At 39.0% G+C, this 16,163-nt stretch overlaps 1 protein-coding gene across 1 annotated transcript; it reads right to left on the bottom strand.

Moving 5' to 3' along the window:
- Positions 1–964: 964 nt before the first annotated feature.
- LOC134100421 (myosin heavy chain, fast skeletal muscle-like) lies at positions 965–11,876 on the bottom strand. The gene is made up of 38 exons (XM_062553609.1): positions 11,673–11,876; positions 11,424–11,567; positions 11,180–11,336; positions 11,069–11,096; positions 10,809–10,929; positions 10,631–10,723; positions 10,223–10,286; positions 10,030–10,128; positions 9,847–9,950; positions 9,629–9,767; positions 9,069–9,187; positions 8,763–8,912; positions 8,490–8,660; positions 8,106–8,406; positions 7,922–7,992; positions 7,747–7,834; positions 7,540–7,657; positions 7,318–7,441; positions 7,094–7,230; positions 6,130–6,385; positions 5,783–6,025; positions 5,517–5,693; positions 5,285–5,430; positions 5,094–5,184; positions 4,625–5,014; positions 4,283–4,528; positions 3,993–4,189; positions 3,698–3,881; positions 3,449–3,614; positions 3,232–3,356; positions 2,822–3,130; positions 2,444–2,647; positions 2,222–2,347; positions 1,954–2,124; positions 1,766–1,870; positions 1,591–1,686; positions 1,122–1,253; positions 965–1,029 (listed from the first exon to the last, which is right to left on the bottom strand). The coding sequence occupies exons 1-38, from the start codon at positions 11,874–11,876 to the stop codon at positions 1,009–1,011; spliced, it is 5,817 nt and encodes a 1,938-aa protein (XP_062409593.1). The 3' UTR covers positions 965–1,008.
- Positions 11,877–16,163: the final 4,287 nt, after the last annotated feature.

Raw genomic sequence — 16,163 nt, 5'->3', positions numbered from 1 at the left:
AATGACTGCAGGCTGATACTTATGTTTGTTTATTTATTTCTCTAGTGAAAGAGTCTTGCCTCAGGCTAAAATGCAAATTGATTTGTCAACTTTGCAGATTCATCTATAAAGTTCGGGGCTATCGGCTTGTCAGATACACGTGTATCCAGGGATGTAGTGGTAAAATAAGAGGTGGGTAAAATATGAATCTCAGTGAGGTGGTCTGCGCCATGCAGTATCGGATTTTTTAAAAAGGCATTCGGAACGTGTTTGATGATGGTGGAGGTTATTCCACCATCAATTCCATATATATCAATTCCAGTGGTATTAAACGGTTATTAGAGTGTTGATGAGTGCACATACTGTGAATGTAATACTGTGTGATCTTTGAATGTTAAAAGATGATAAATGATAAACTCGATTTCTGATATTAAAGAGGTGGACTTGCGTTTAGCCTCCACTTCATCCCTGTGTGTATCCACTGATGTGAGGATGACAGATTTTTACATTAGAAGAAGACAATACTGTTTCCCAACTGTAGGGGGACCCCAAGAGCAAAACTTGGTGTTTCTTTAAAGGTAGAAACCATACAAAATCATAAGAATTTTTGCTTTTCTCGGGAAACACGATTTTTATCAATATTAACCCTGGTAATAGTGTAGGTCACCACTTATGAGTAATTTCAATCAATCAACAGCTCAAAAACATATTTCAGGGTGCAGTTACACTTTAAACCATAAACCGCAGTCTGTCCTAATTAGACCAAATGCTAGACTGGGAGCAGAAATTGGTTTTAACCTAAGGTATACCGGAAATTTTAAAAGTGACTATATTCAAATAGGGAGGTTGAAGCATGTTACAAAAACAACCATATTATTCTGAGTGTGATTCTGATCACAGCTAATTCTGATTATGATGAAATACAATATACGCAAATACTCTGAAGAGACTTTTATTATGTAGGAATTACAAAATGGACACAGTAATCAGGATATTAATCCAAAGGAGTCACCAGACAGTTCACAGGATTTACTCTGCAGCCTCCTTGCCCTGAAAAAGAGAAATTGAGGAATTAAATGAAATTGAATATGAACACATGATGGCTTATAACAATACATTGGAATATGGTCAATTAGATTTACCTTTCCAGCATCACGGCTCTTTGCTCTCATCTTGTTGACCTGGGATTCAGCAATGTCAGCACGCTCCTCAGCCTCCTCCAGCTCATGCTGAACCTTCCTGAACTTAGACAGGTGGGAGTTGGATTGTTCCTCCTAATTATGAGCAAATATGTTTGTTGAGTGTTAAAAGGCTTCTGTTTTGAAGAATACCAATATTTGCATACCAAAATCTGTGAAGATCAATTTAGGTTCCAGGTGCTTTTAAAAAGTCTAAATTGAAAACATTGGATTGAAAAGAATATGCGTTACAAAATGTTCTGGTGTTCATCCTTCCTATTGCATTCATTACAACTTATGATGGTGTTTGGATGAACACTGCAAAGTGTATCTTTTATGCTTTTTAGTCCAGTGTTTTCAAATTAAAATTAAAAGAACAATCTCTTGTATTAAAATGACATCTGACCACATTGAAAACTTAAGAACTACTTACAGCTTCCTCAGCCTGCCTCTTGTAGGCTTTGACCTTCAGCTGCAGCTTGTCAACCAGGTCCTGCAGTCTGCTTCCATTTTTCTTGTCCTCCTCAGTCTGAAAAGACAAACAACCTGTCAGTTGTTGTCCTTCTCAAGTTAAATGCTGTTCAGTAGTGCTTGAAGAAACTTTGTACCTGGTATGTGAGCTCCTTCACTCTCCTCTCGTATTTCCGAACTCCCTTGATGGCATCAGCACCACGTCTCTGTTCAGCCTCAATCTCATTTTCCAGCTCACGAACCTTTACATGAGTAAGATTTTCATTTAAGACAATGACAATTTGCTTCATCTTCATTTTTTTCTTACCCAACTTTAGTCACTTACCCTGGACTCCAGTTTCTGAAGTTGTTTCTTGCCACCCTTCATGGCCAGATTCTCTGCCTCATCCAGGCGATGCTGCAGATCCTTCACAGTGACCTCCAGGTTCTTCTTCATCCTCTCCAGATGAGAACTGGTGTCCTGCTCCTTCTTCAGCTCTTCTGCCATCATGGCAGCCTGAATCATGTGACATTGTGTTTTAGATCATACTAGCTACATACAGTATTTAGCTCATCATTTACAGGACTAAAGTTCAAAATAAAACATTGCTTACATCAGTGATGGCTTTCTTGGCCTTGTCCTCAGCATTTTTAGCCTCCTGGACAATGTCATCAACCTCACCTTGGACTTGAACCAAGTCAGACTCAAGCTTCTTCTTGGTGTTAATCAGACTTGTGTTCTAAAATTCACAAACCAGATCATGTCAGTTATAATTAATATGAACTGAAAGGTATATATTTTGAGCTCATTCATTTTGGAATATCCTTCTCTCTACCTGGGAGTGCAGGAGGCCAACACGCTCACTGGCATCAACCAACTCCTGTTCAGCCACTTTGCGGCCTCTCTCTGTTTGCTCCAGGGCAACTCTGAGCTCCTCAATCTCAGACACCATCAGGGTGTTCCTGCGCTCCACCATGGCAACCTGCTCCTTCATGTCTTCCTGTCCTCTGACCGCATCATCAAGGTGCAGTTGGGCATCCTAAAAGGAAAGCATGGAATGACAAAAGACATGTCATGCTACCAAGAGACGGAAGTTCGGAATAAATCATATACTATTGATTTGATTTAAGGACATACTTGTTACTTTTAACCAAATAGTAATGGTACGATTAAATCAGACAGGATCATTTTAATATTTTATGATATTACTAACCTTGAGTTGACCCTGCACATTTCTCAGTTGTTTCTGGGACTCAGAAGCCTGGCGGTTAGCATGGCTCAGCTGAATCTCCATCTCATTGAGGTCTCCCTCCATCTTCTTCTTGATTCTCAGGGCATCATTTCTGCTCCTGACCTCAGAGTCCAGAGTGCTCTGCATGGAGTCGGCTATCCTCTGGGCGTTCCTCTTGATCTGCTCCATCTCCTCATCTTTCTCTGCGAGCTTCCTGTCAACCTCACCCTTGATCTGGTTGAGCTCAAGTTGGACACGAAGAATCTTGGACTCTTCATGCTCTAGAGTTCCCTAAAAAGAAAGTGAAGAATATTATTATTATATACATATAGAAAAAACATCTTAATTTCTGTTTCTCACTGTATAGAAAAGCCTGCAGAAATTGTTTTTACCTCAGCCTCTTCCAGGGCTGTTTGGATCTCGGACTTCTCAGTCTCAACAGTCTTCTTGGCCTTCTCCAACTCATGGATGCTTTTTCCAGTCTCACCAAGCTGCTCAGTCAGGTCAGAGATCTCCTCTGCAAATATGCAGTTATATTAAAGACAATATATTCTGGAAGATTTAAAATATTTTTTGAGTGGGGTATGTATTTGCGTTATTTTCACATACGTTGCAAATTCTTGCTCTCCCTCTTCAGGGTCTCAAGGTGGTCTAGAGACTCCTCATAGGAGTTCTTCATCTTGAACAGCTCAGTGCTGAGACTACGAGCCTCTTTCTGGGCACCCTCTAACTCTGCTTGACCCTCTTCATACTTCTGCTTCCATTCAGCTAGGACCTTTAAGAAATATTTTTTTATGAGAGTTAAACTTATTCAAACTTGACCTACATTTCAAATTTGAATTATGTTTTGAGTATTACCTTGTCAAAGTTTCTTTGCTTCTTGTCAAGATTGGCAGCTAGACCATTGGCTCTCTCCACATCAATCATTAGGTCCTCAACCTCACCCTGGAGTCTCTGCTTAGTCTTATCCAGAGAAGCACATTTGGAGTTTACCGCCTCAATTTGCTCCTCAGCCTCCTGGAGACGCTGGGCAAGCTTTTTTCTGAAGGAAAAAATACCAGATTTACGTATCCCAGAAAATAGAAGGTGTTAGTGGACAAAATCCATATCCAAATCACGCTTTTGTATTAGCAAATTACACTTTAGCACATACTTGGACTCCTCAAGCTCCTCAGTGCGCTGGATGGCATCAGTTTCATACTTGGTCCTCCACTGAGCAACCTCGCTGTTGGCCTTGGACATGCCACGTTGAAGCTCAGCCTTTGCCTCCTGCTCCTCCTCAAACTGCTCCCTTAGGAGGTCACAGTCGTGACGTGATGACTGAACAGCATGAGCCAGGGCATTCTTGGCCTGTTTGTTAACAAGTAAGGGTGTTTATAAAGCATTTCCCAAAATGTGACTTATGTAATACAACTTCTTTATTTCATGCACAGGTATTAGTACCTTGACTTCCTCCTCATTCAGTCTCTTTAGTTCCTCAACTTGCTGAGTGAAGGCCTGTTTGCTTCTAGTCAGCTGAGACACAAGAGCATCTTTCTCCTCAACCAAGCGACCAAGCTCACCATTTTCTGTCTGAAGTCGTGCTCTCTGAGCACTGAGGTCATTGACCTGACGGGCACCCTCATCACTCTTGGCCTTGGTTTCGCTAAGTTGGTCTTCAAGTGTGCGACACATCTTCTCCAGATTTCCCTGTTTATGAAAATGTCCATTTGTAGCAAAACATTATTCAAATGAATGTAAATTGATTTGTTTACATGATAACTTGAGGTTAATCATCTCACCAACCTTAGCTTTAGCAACAGCCTCCATGTTGCTGGCGAGATCATCAATTTCCATCTTGTATTCACTCTTCTCCTTCTCAAGCTTCTGCTTGACACGCTGGAGGTTATCAATCTGCTCTCCCAGCTCAGCCACGCTGTCGGCCTGCTTCTTGCGGAGAGCTGCAGCAGTAGCTTCATGCTGCAGGGTGGACTCCTCAAGGTCACGACGCAACTTCTGGAACTCAGCCTCACGTTTTTTGTTCATCTCAATTTGAGCCGCAGTGGCACCACCAGCTTCCTCAAGCCTTTCACTAATCTCTTCAAGTTCCCTGGAGAGATCAGCTCTCTGCTTCTCAACCTTGGCACGAGCTGCGCGCTCAGCCTCAATCTCTTCCTCCAGTTCCTCAATGCGGGCCTGTTGGAAAAAATATATATAAGTCAGAAAGAGAACTGTAATAAAGCTCAGACTTTGAGTAGGTGGATAACAAGTAAACCTGAAGCTCTTTGATCTTCTTCTGTAGCTGAGCACCAAGGGACTGTTCATCTTCAATCTTACTAAGAAGTTGACTTGTTTCAAAGTCCTTCCTGATTAAAAACAGATTGGAGAAAAGGAAAAATACTTTCTCAAGTTGGCTGTATACAAGGGAATTAAACAGTAATATTTTGTAATAAGTAATGCTTTTACTTCTTTATCTTCTCCTCAGACTGCTGCTTGTCATTCTCTAGATCCATGATGTTCTCCTGGGCCAACTTCAGGTCACCCTCAAGCTTTCGCTTGGCTCTCTCAAGGTCCATACGGAGCTTCTTTTCTTGCTCCAGGGAACCCTCAAGCTGCAAATTTGAAATGTGAGGTGAGAATGTAAGAAATGGTTAAATTTCAGTGTGATAAGTTGTCAAATGTTGATATTTGTACTTACATCATCAACTTGCTGTTCAAGCTTAGTCTTGGATTTGGTGAGAGTGTTGACTTTGTCTTCCTCTGCCTGAAGATCATCAAGAGTCTGCTGGTGGGCCTCTTGGAGGGCTTTCTTCTCTTTTGTCAGCTTAGCTATGGACTCATCCTGAGAGGCCATCTCTTCAGTTAGGTTCTTGACCTGCATAGAAGAAGTTTAACATTAGTTAACAATGTTACTTAGATGTTTTATTTTTTACAGATTACATTGGTCAGCATTTTATTCCTGACCTTGTTCTCAGTGGCATGTTTCTCCTTCTCCACTTTGGCCAAGGTCAGCTCCAGATCATCAATGTCCTTCTTGAGCTCAGAGCACTCATCCTCCAGTTTCCTCTTCTTGGCAGTAAGCTCAGCATTAATTTCCTCCTCGTCTTCCAGTCTCTCGGTTGTCTCTTTGAGCTTGGCCTCAAGCTGGATCTTACTTTTGATGAGACCCTCACACCTCTCCTCAGCATCATTGAGACCCTCAGATCCCTATTGTAAATATAACATAGAAGCATGACTTTAGATGTTATTGAAAACATAATGCTGAGACGGGGCAGTGCTATTAATGTTGAAATCATACAGTATACACTTACGGATGCCACTTGCAGTGCCAGGTCATTCCTCTCTTGCACCAAAGCCACCATCTTCTCCTCCAGCTCCTTCTTCCTGGCTGTTGTCTTTTCATGGTCCACTTTGAGTTTCTCATAGCTCTCCTTCAGACCGGCCAGCTCTTTTTCAGTTTCAGCACTCTTCAGCAGAGGTTTGATCTTGTAGTACACCTTCATCCAAGGCCAAGTCTTGACATTCATGAATGAGCGTATGTTGTACTGAATGGTGAAGATAGCCTCCCTACACAAGAAGAGTGGTGAAACGTATACTTAAATATTCTTTGTGGAATCATGATTACATTAAATGGTTAGAAAGTAGGGATGTAACCGTATCAAAATCACACAATAGGATAATACCTCATTGACAATCCGCAGTACCAACTTACTTTTGGTATTAGACCATAAATGGGTAATTAAATGGCATAAATATGGATGGTAATTTTGGTATTAATAGGCAAAACGTGGTCATTAGATACCACATCACATCACATCTCACACATGATATGATTATGACATGCATAAAGGAAAACTGTCTGTTATTATATGCTTCATGCTAATCTGACATTTTTCTATAGGCAATGAACTAAGATATCAATTGCCTACATCAGATTGAAAGAAGCTTATTAGTTTAGTAATTTGGTAGATAATGAAACATTCTCTGTGAATTCAAACTCTCATTTGTATGCAGTGCATTGTTGCATACAAAATGAAATTAAACTACTAAATGTTTGCCTGTTATATCTTTTTATACCGTCACTTGTCCACAATAATATCGAGACACTTTTGATATCGCAATATTGTGAGATTTACAATACCGTTATTATCCTAGTAAAACATACAGTAATAGGATCTTCTCAGGCATATTTAAGATTTTCATTTAACACACAACAATTGCATTGTTAATTGAGAGGGTTACAAACTGCTGAATGTGTTTGATATACAAATTTACCTCCTTTCCATCATCTTCACAAACTCCCTCCTCATCAGGTATGCACGGCAGAGAGCCTGAGTCATTGTGACCAGAGAAGCCAGTTTCTCATCTCGCAACTCTTCTAGGGTACCCAGCAGACCAGCTTTGAAGAACACCTGAAGAGAGAAATATTACAATAATAAGGAAAATATCAAGATGAATCTGACATAGAAATATTGTGCTCTAGATTGCATGGAATCTACCTTTGTGTGTCCAAACTTGTATTGTGTGTGATCAACATCAATGGATCCCAAGAGCTTCTCAGCAGCCTTCTTGTTATCAATGAACTGACCATCAGGGATGACACTGGCATTCAGCACTTTGTATCTGAATGAAATAAATGAATGTCCATATAAAGCATTACCTTTTCCTCTCTAAAGACAATATTGAATATATGTAATACTTCATTGGCTTTCTCAGTTCACCTCTGCTTGAAGTCACCGTAGAGGATTCTGCTTGGGAAACCCTTTCTGCAGATTCTGATACCCTCCAGCACACCATTGCACCTGAGCTGATGAATGACCAGGAAGTTCTGCATATAACCTGCATGTCAAATAGAGATGAGATCTCATATTCTCAACATAATAGATGAATAATGCCTATATCTTCATTGACTACCAAACACCCTTTACCTGGTTTCTTAATTTCATTTGGAATCAGACAACGCACAAAGTGAGGATGGGTGCTCCTCAAGTTGGTCATCAGCTTGCCCAAGTTCTCCTGTTGAGATAAAAATGCAATCAAAACATCCGCTCTGCTTTTTAGTAGGATGATTTTTTTGTTTTGTTTTTGGTTTAATGTACATACCCTGAACTGTGATGACACAGTCTGCATGGAGCCACCCTTCTTCTTCTTCTTACCACCACCACCACCAGTCTCTGGTGACACACAATTTATTCAATAGTTGAGGTATATATATATGCAGTTTTTTGTACTTCACGAACAGGATATTTTTGCATGAGCTTGAAGGCATGTATAGGTTTTTTGTTACCCTCAACAACAGGTGGGTACAAGGTAGGCAGGAGTTTAACTCCCGACTTCTGGTACAGTTGAATAACAGAATCGTTCAGTGGATCCTTGTTCTTGTCCAGCCATCCAGTAACATTGTAGTCCACAGTGCCGGCATAGTGCACCAGGGAGAAGTGGGCCTCAGCACAGCCTTTTTTGGGCTTGGGCTTCTCAAAGGCCCTATTCTTGCCAAGATGCTGGTCATACAGCTTGTTCTTGAAAGTGGTGTCAGAGGCCTTGGGGAACATGCACTCCTCTTCAAGGATGGCAAAGATTCCCATTGGCTGTTGGAAAATGAGTTTTAAAAGTAGGAATTATAAAACGACACAAATCTAGTGCTTGACTCAGTTGATTCATTGAAACTGACCTTCTCAATGAGTTCAATGCAAGCAGCCAAGTCCATGCCAAAGTCAATGAACTCCCATTCAATGCCCTCTTTCTTGTACTCCTCTTGCTCCAGAACGAACATGTGGTGGTTGAAGAACTGTTGCAGTTTCTCATTGGTGAAGTTGATGCACAGCTGCTCCATGCTGTTGTACTATGTAGGAGAAATGTCATACATAATTGGAGAATATTACAACATGAGTCACTAGAAATAAATAGTTGGTGAACAACTATTGAATTGGTGAATAACACTCACATCGAAAATCTCAAAGCCAGCAATATCCAGCACACCGATAAAGAACTGGCTTGACTGTTTAGTGTCCAACATCTGGTTGATACGGATGACCATCCACAAGAACATCCTCTCATAGATGGACTTGGACAAGGCCGAAACTGAGTTATTGACCTGAAACAGATTATTCAAACAACGGTCATGCTATATTCAAACCTAAAACTAAAATGCTTATATGATAAAAACAGGTAATTTCACTATCAGCAATTCTGTCCAAACTCTGCCAAGTGGTTTGTGATCTTGTGAAGCTCTTAGTGACTAGAATAATACCTGTGGCACGGTCTGACCCTTGGTGACAAACTCATTTCCAACTTTCACTCTTGGGTAGCACAAAGCTTTCAGCATGTCAGCGGAGTTCAGGCCCAGAAGGTAAGCGACTTTGTCAGCATCTAAAAAAAGTGGCAAAGTGTAGCATTTTGACATTTGTAGCAACCAATTTCATACTCCACACTCCAAACAAATTCGGGACAACTTATGAAACAAGTTTGTTCACCTAAATCTCCTCTCCCTAAATCAGAACATTTGTCTAAGATAGACAAGTCTCACAAAAATAAAGGTATCAGAGTGACCATTGTTTTGTAAATGTTTGTCTTTAAATGAAGATAGATAGTTTCTTAATCCAGAAGGAAATTTAGAATATGAATATACATGAATATCCATGTTGATATAATCACATGGCGGTATTTCATTTTTGGGCATGGTGTACAGTAGCAGTGACAATGGTTCTGCTTGAGAATCAGTCAAAAATGAATGAGTGAATGGATAAATAAATAAGAGTAGAGTACCCTTTAGTTATTACTAGAAGTGACTGGTCCATTAGTGTAACCTACCCTCAGTGCCATCAGGCTCAGCCTGCTCCTCACGCTGCTTTTGCTTGAATTTCATGTTGCCATGATGTAGCACAGCACCAGTCAGCTTGTAAATGGTCACTTTCTCCTCTCCGCTGAAACCCAGGATATCAATGGCATCCTGAAATGATAAATTGTTTGATTATTTTGGAGCTTTTTCAAGAAATCAAAGGGGGGAAATACTTATGTGAAAGACTTACATCTGTGGCATCCAGTTCCTCTTTGTCATCAATGCTGGCCACAGTAATCTGACCCTGACTGCACATTGGGAAGTCATAGGGGTTGGTTGTGATGAGGGACATTTCTGTAGGGGTCAAATTATATTATGAATTCAGAATGACATGTATTGATTTTTGAATGTTGGTTGAAAATATTAACCTTACCTATGAGCTCAGGCTTGTGGTTAGTCATCATCTGGTAGAAGATGTGGTAGCCTCTCTCATCAGGAAGCTGGAATGTCACTCTAGACTTCTCCAGTAGATCTTGTTAAGCAGGAAAGGATGCATTTTCATTTGATACATTTAAGGCAATAATTAAATATTTCTTTAAACAGATGAATTATTTAATTATACTTACAAGTCTCGATATCAGCCCTAGCCAGTTTCCCAGATGTGCCAAAGTGAATTCTGATGAATTTACCCTGTTTGGGATTACATTTTGAAATGACATGTATTTGTTTAGCTGAAGCTGTTAACCAATGCACGTTACAAGTTACAAATGAGGAAACTATTAAAGTATTAAAACAAATATTAAAATATTCAGTAATAGACCTAAGAGTAAAAATGAATACTGCCTTTACTGATACAAAAAGTAAAATATGATAGTGTAGAGTAGAAAGTAGAAAACCAGTGAATGGTTAAAAAAATACTATTATATATAAAATAAGGTTTTAGTGTGTTTTGTTAAAAGAAAAGCTCTAAGATTTTCATTCTCTCTAAAAACAACAAAATAGAGGTATGTGTTTTGATAAGAGACTAAACTTACGAAACGTGAAGAGTTGTCATTCCTCACAGTCTTAGCATTACCATAAGACTCCAGCAGTGGGTTGGCAGCAATAATCTGGTCTTCAAGAGAGCCCTGCAAGTCCATAGATATATTGTTATTGAAGTTCATATCTGGTGCTTTATGATAATTGGCCTAAAAATATTCAAGGGGTCCCTGCCTTTATTTTTGCAGCATTGGCTGGTGCCTCTGCTGCCTTCTTCCCACTAGAGACTGCAATTGTTGCAAAGTACTGGATGACACGCTTAGTGTTTACAGTCTTGCCAGCACCAGATTCTCCGCTGTATTGAACAGAAGATATTGCAATATTTGTAATTTACAATTACAAAGTGTACCAGAAGAGTATACTGTATAAGCTATGCAAAGTTTAGCCCTTTATTAAAACCTGTAAAAAGTTATAAGGGATACTTTGACACGTACGTGATCAGGACAGACTGATTCTCCCTGTCTGTGGGGAAAAATAGAGATGTACATGAATGGATCAAATAGGTAATGTATTTTTCAGTGTTGGCTTTAAAATTGAAAGCATACCTTGGAGCATGAACTGATATGCGTTGTCAGAGACAGAGAAGATGTGGGGTGGGGCCTCTACGCGCTTCTTGCCTCTGTAGGCATTCACCACTTCGTCGTCGTATACTGGGAGCCACTTGTAGGGGTTCACAGTGACACAGAAAAGTCCAGAATAGGTCTAGAATGAAGAAATAAAGGAGATTGGTTTTCAGCTTTTCTTTTTTTTTTTTCATTGTCTTCACTTGGTCAAAAGTGTAATGCTTACGTAGATCATCCATGCTGCATAGCGCTCTTTGAGGTTATACAGGACAGAGGCTTCATTGAGGTGGGTCATCATGGCCATGTCCTCAATTTTGTCAAACTTGGGAGGATTCATGGGGAAGACTTCATCTTCCTTCACTGTCCTTTCCTAAAACAGAGAAGAAAACAGTTTTATGAAAGAGATGTGTTCATGAAACTGATGTGAATATGACATTTTATTGCCAGAGTGATTTTAACAGCCTAGCTCAAGTACCTCCTTGGATTCAAGCACTTCAACAGTGGCTTTGCCGCCTTCCTTCTTTTTAATTGTACCCTTGACATACAATTCCTCTTTGTCACACACATAGCAAGCACTCTTTGCATCAAAGGGCTTGGTTTGGGCCTCAAGTCTCTCCTTCTCAGGCTTACGAAGGTAGATGGCGGCTTTGCCGAACGCGGCCATTTCACCGTCCCCCATGGTTGCTGGTTACTGCATTAATCGAAAACATGAAAAGCAGACAGTTTCAACCTAACACCCTTTATATAATCACACATGTACAAACACAGTACGGCAAATAAAGGGATTGACAGTCATTAGGAGAGAAAAGATGGAAAACCACAGTTGTTTGCCAAACTTCCATACATGGAGCTTATTAATGTTGACAGGGTACTCAGACTCAAAGGTAGTCAAATATAAAACTAAATAACAATATTAAAAGATCTAAATAATAATCGAACCAATTTATTTGCTGCATCATTGTCATGATATCTAATCACATCCCCATCATACTGAAGCGAATATATTAATTGACTGAATATGAGCATATTAATGGACTTTTGCAATGTTGTCAGAGTCTCTTCATATGCAGATGGGTGTAGGGGAGTCCCAATGATTGAAAAAAAACTTGTTAAAACAAACATGTCATATTGTTCAAGAAAAATGTTTAAGTGCTTTTTAGAGATCCATTTCAAACAGTAAGTTTGAAGAACATATCATAATGAGCAATGATAATTATAATCTGCAATGACTGAATATTTCTATAGAAATTACACCTGAAAAGCTACTCCTGCATATGTCGCGTGGAGTCAAAACATCGCCATAAAGATTTTGAGCCTGTGAAAAGATATTCACATCTGTAATAGAGTTTTGCAGCTGTATAAAAAATGGTGTTTGTGTACAGAAACGTTGTACTTCACAACGTTTTGTGAATGCACATGTACAGTACAAATATTTCTACAAGTACAGAGTTTCCATTCACAAGCACATTTTTTTTATGCAGCTGCAAAACTTGTGAGTATCTTTTCACGGACACAAAATCTTTATGGTGTTGTTTTGACTCCATAGTGTCGAACCAGCAATCAGTAAGGGCCTCTCAAAACATTTAGTTTACTATACAGCAACACTGTAAAAATTAAAAGTCTGGACTGTTCAGATAAATCAGAGGTACAGCTGTACCTTACCTTTTCCTCCCAAAACCAGATGAAATGTTCCCGATTGTTATGATTATCTAAAAATGATGAAATGTACAAAGTCAATTATTTTAGTAAAGGAATACATGTAAAGAAGTAGGCTTAAGTTCATTAATTACATGCGTTAGAGAGGATGACAAGGACTAGGAGCCACCCCCTGTCTGTCTGTCTGTCTGTCTGTGAACGTAAAGAAAAACTTACTGTGCACTGGAACCCCCCTGCAGTCCTCCCCTACTGCCAGCAGGTCCTTATATTGGCTGTATTCTGTCAAGTAAGCAGATCTCTAATAAGGCAAGATGTGTTTGACTGATGTTTGTGGATCTATTTAAACATTGTCTCAACTTCACTGTCATACACAACAGCAAAATAGGTGGTTTACCTCAAATTAAGGGCTCATTTGTGACACATTTTGAGAAATTATTTTGTGTATATTAACTGATTAATTTATGGGATAAATTAGGATTTTACAATACATATATATATATTAAAAAAACTGCACATTATGCAAAAGATCTGTAGATACAGTAGGCCTAACTGGGCTGAAAAAAACAGGAATAAGACGTTAATTGAAGGAACACATGAACAATGTGTTCCATGAATAGGTTTTCACTATCAACATAAAAAAATAGTTCAGTTGCCATATACTTTTGTCAGTATTTTACAAATGCATTTATTTTTTATAGTATGTCATAATTATAGTGCAATGCTTGACCCATGCATCTGTTTGTCTATGCATTTTTGCTTTTGATTTGTAGGCTCCTTGTAATAAATCACATGTAATTCATACAGCCTTTAAATGTTAATGTGCTGCATTCTATATATGTCCACCATGCATACTGTACGTAGTAAACTTATGGCAGCATTCCAAAAGCAAAGAGCACAGCAGTTTTATCACTGGTGTTCAGTGACATATTAATTGTAAACTCTGTAGATATATTGACACTAGTGCAAAATAGACATCTCCGTGAAGAAATTAAAGCTGAAGAATGGGGATGACAAGTAATAAGAAGCAATATTTTTTTGTGTGTTCTTCGTTAACCTTTAACCTTGACACTATTTATATAATTGTTACCCTTTTTCAGGCTGGCTGTGTTTGCCTATTAAGGTGTTTTTAGGGTGGCTCTTCAAGTATCTGCAACCAGCCTAGCTGAAACATCATGCTGACATTTATTATGACACTGGTATGTTCCGTTCAGTTTGAAGGCACCACTAATTTGATTTGCCACACGACTTCCAAACTGTTTCAGTTTACACTGCAAAACAACAAAATCTAACCAATCTAATCCCGAGTGTTATTAATCTTATACTAACATATATCTTCTATAGACACTTACCTCTCTCTTGTCGGATAATTTGGCCTTAGTTTAATTTGAGTTTGACTTCATTAAGGTTATCAAGACTAATTTGGTCTTGTTAAGTCTCAGTTAGGTATGTTTTTAGGACCGAAAGCTTTCTTTTCTGCATGGATCCAAGTGTGCGGAGATTGTTTTCCCTAGGATCAGAAGTCTTAACATGAATCAAACTCTTCTTAAATTAAATGATTGAGAGAGCTTCAGGTCATTGTCTTTAAATCACTATGATATAGGCAGATGGATACATGAATGTAGACAGATGTATGTATGTACTGAACACAAATAACCACTGGATTTACGTTTTTATTGTGTACATTGGTTTCACATTAATTAAATATTTCAGAATTCATATAGTATTTCTCTTTCGATTTACACAATTCATTCATACTGTGGTTACCCAATTTGATCAATTCCATCAAAATTGACCAGGCTTAGGCCTACATGAAATGTTCATGTAATTTCAACGTGATTGTCTTATAGGTGGCATGTGCTGAGAGTAGACATTCAGATATACTTACTGCAACTTCAATATTGAAGGAAGATGACTTCAAGATGAAGTCTTAAAATGACACATGCAAGTAAGACTTTTTAGTGGCAGTCTAAATAAACTGTTATCTTGTGCGAGCATACAGTATGGCAAACTCTGCAACTAGAGGGACTGGATGCAATGTGGTGAAAATGGTATCCACTAACCTACAGTACAGGCAACCACACTGGCTAAGTTGGAAATGAGGTGCCATGTCCAAAGATCTAAACTATTCCTTTAATCAATTTCACTGAAAGCACTTGATTTTATGACAGTAGTAGAAGACAATACTGTTTCCCAACTGTAGGGGGACCCCAAGAGCAAAACTTACATGGTGTTTCTTTAAACCATAAACCACAGTCTGTCCTAACTTGACCAAATGCTAAACTGGTAGCAGAAGTCTGGTTTTAACTTAAAGTAGACCGGGACATTTTAAAAGGGACTTTATATTCAAATAGGGAGGTTGAAACATTTTAAAGGAAAACTATGCATGATTGGCGATTTCATCGCCGGTTTCGCTTTCACTTTTCGTTTTCGCTCATTTTATGCTTGCATATTTCTCTGCAGAGCTGCCCCTACAGCTTTAGCGTGTATATTTTACAAAACTCCTCAATCGGTCAGTCTGCCGTGCCTTTTCATGAGACTTTGCATGACACTTCCTGTGTTCTACCGCTACATACCACTAGGGCGGGTGAAAAAAAACACTGTTGGACTGGTAATGACTTATTTACAGTTTTTTACGATTGTTTAAACACTAAAATATTTTTTTTCACACAATTAGCTAAATTTTACTCCAAGGAGCAAAACACCTTTACAGATTTGCACAACATTACACACAATGTCTGCTTCACCCTTTTTGCAAAACATTACACACAGTGATTTGTAAAACTCTACACACATTTCCACACCTTAGACACAGATAAGGATTGTGAGGTTACTTCCTTGTCATTACAAAGCCCCGGATTGCCAATGACTACACTAATGAACGAATTGGATAATCACATCCACCAGGTGTGTAAGCACACATGTGCAAAATTGGAAATGCAGCACTCAGGTGTGCTATACAGTCTTGTTGCTTTTGCAGTAGTTGCTCTTCAGAGTCAAGGTGTATGTACTTTATGCAGTAATTTTTGTTTGTCTACAGATTTTATTTGTTCAATTGATTTCATTGGTGGTTGATTACTGTAACTGATTATGGTTAGAAATACTTGAAATATTCAGTCTACAGCAGTCTTCAGTGTTGTACAGTGCAAGTGCAAGTTTATAGACCTATTTATGGACACTTTCCCTATGTCGAACTAATCATGAAGAATGTTGTGGGTTTGTCACTATTTTTTGGACATCTAAATGATCCCTTACATAACAATGTCTGGGCAAAAATCTAGCACATGCTATTTCCTAATTTTTCTTTTTACAA

This window comes from Sardina pilchardus, chromosome 14 (assembly GCF_963854185.1).
Source record: "Sardina pilchardus chromosome 14, fSarPil1.1, whole genome shotgun sequence".
NCBI classification, from domain to species: domain Eukaryota; kingdom Metazoa; phylum Chordata; class Actinopteri; order Clupeiformes; family Clupeidae; genus Sardina; species Sardina pilchardus.
Note: the sequence above shows the minus strand (reverse complement) of the source record. Positions and strands in the feature narration are given on the sequence as shown.

What these genes read in the sequence shown, in the direction of transcription:
- LOC134100421 (XM_062553609.1), bottom strand. Translation starts at nt 11,876, where the DNA reads ATGGGGGACGGTGAAATGGCCGCGTTCGGCAAAGCCGCCATCTACCTT. An exon ending in AATCAGTCTGTCCTGATCAC is followed by an intron (nt 10,930 to 11,068) that starts GTACGTGTCAAA and finishes TGTTCAATACAG; the next exon opens with CGGAGAATCTGGTGCTGGCA. An exon ending in AGGAACTGGATGCCACAGAT is followed by an intron (nt 9,768 to 9,846) that starts GTAAGTCTTTCA and finishes TTATCATTTCAG; the next exon opens with GATGCCATTGATATCCTGGG.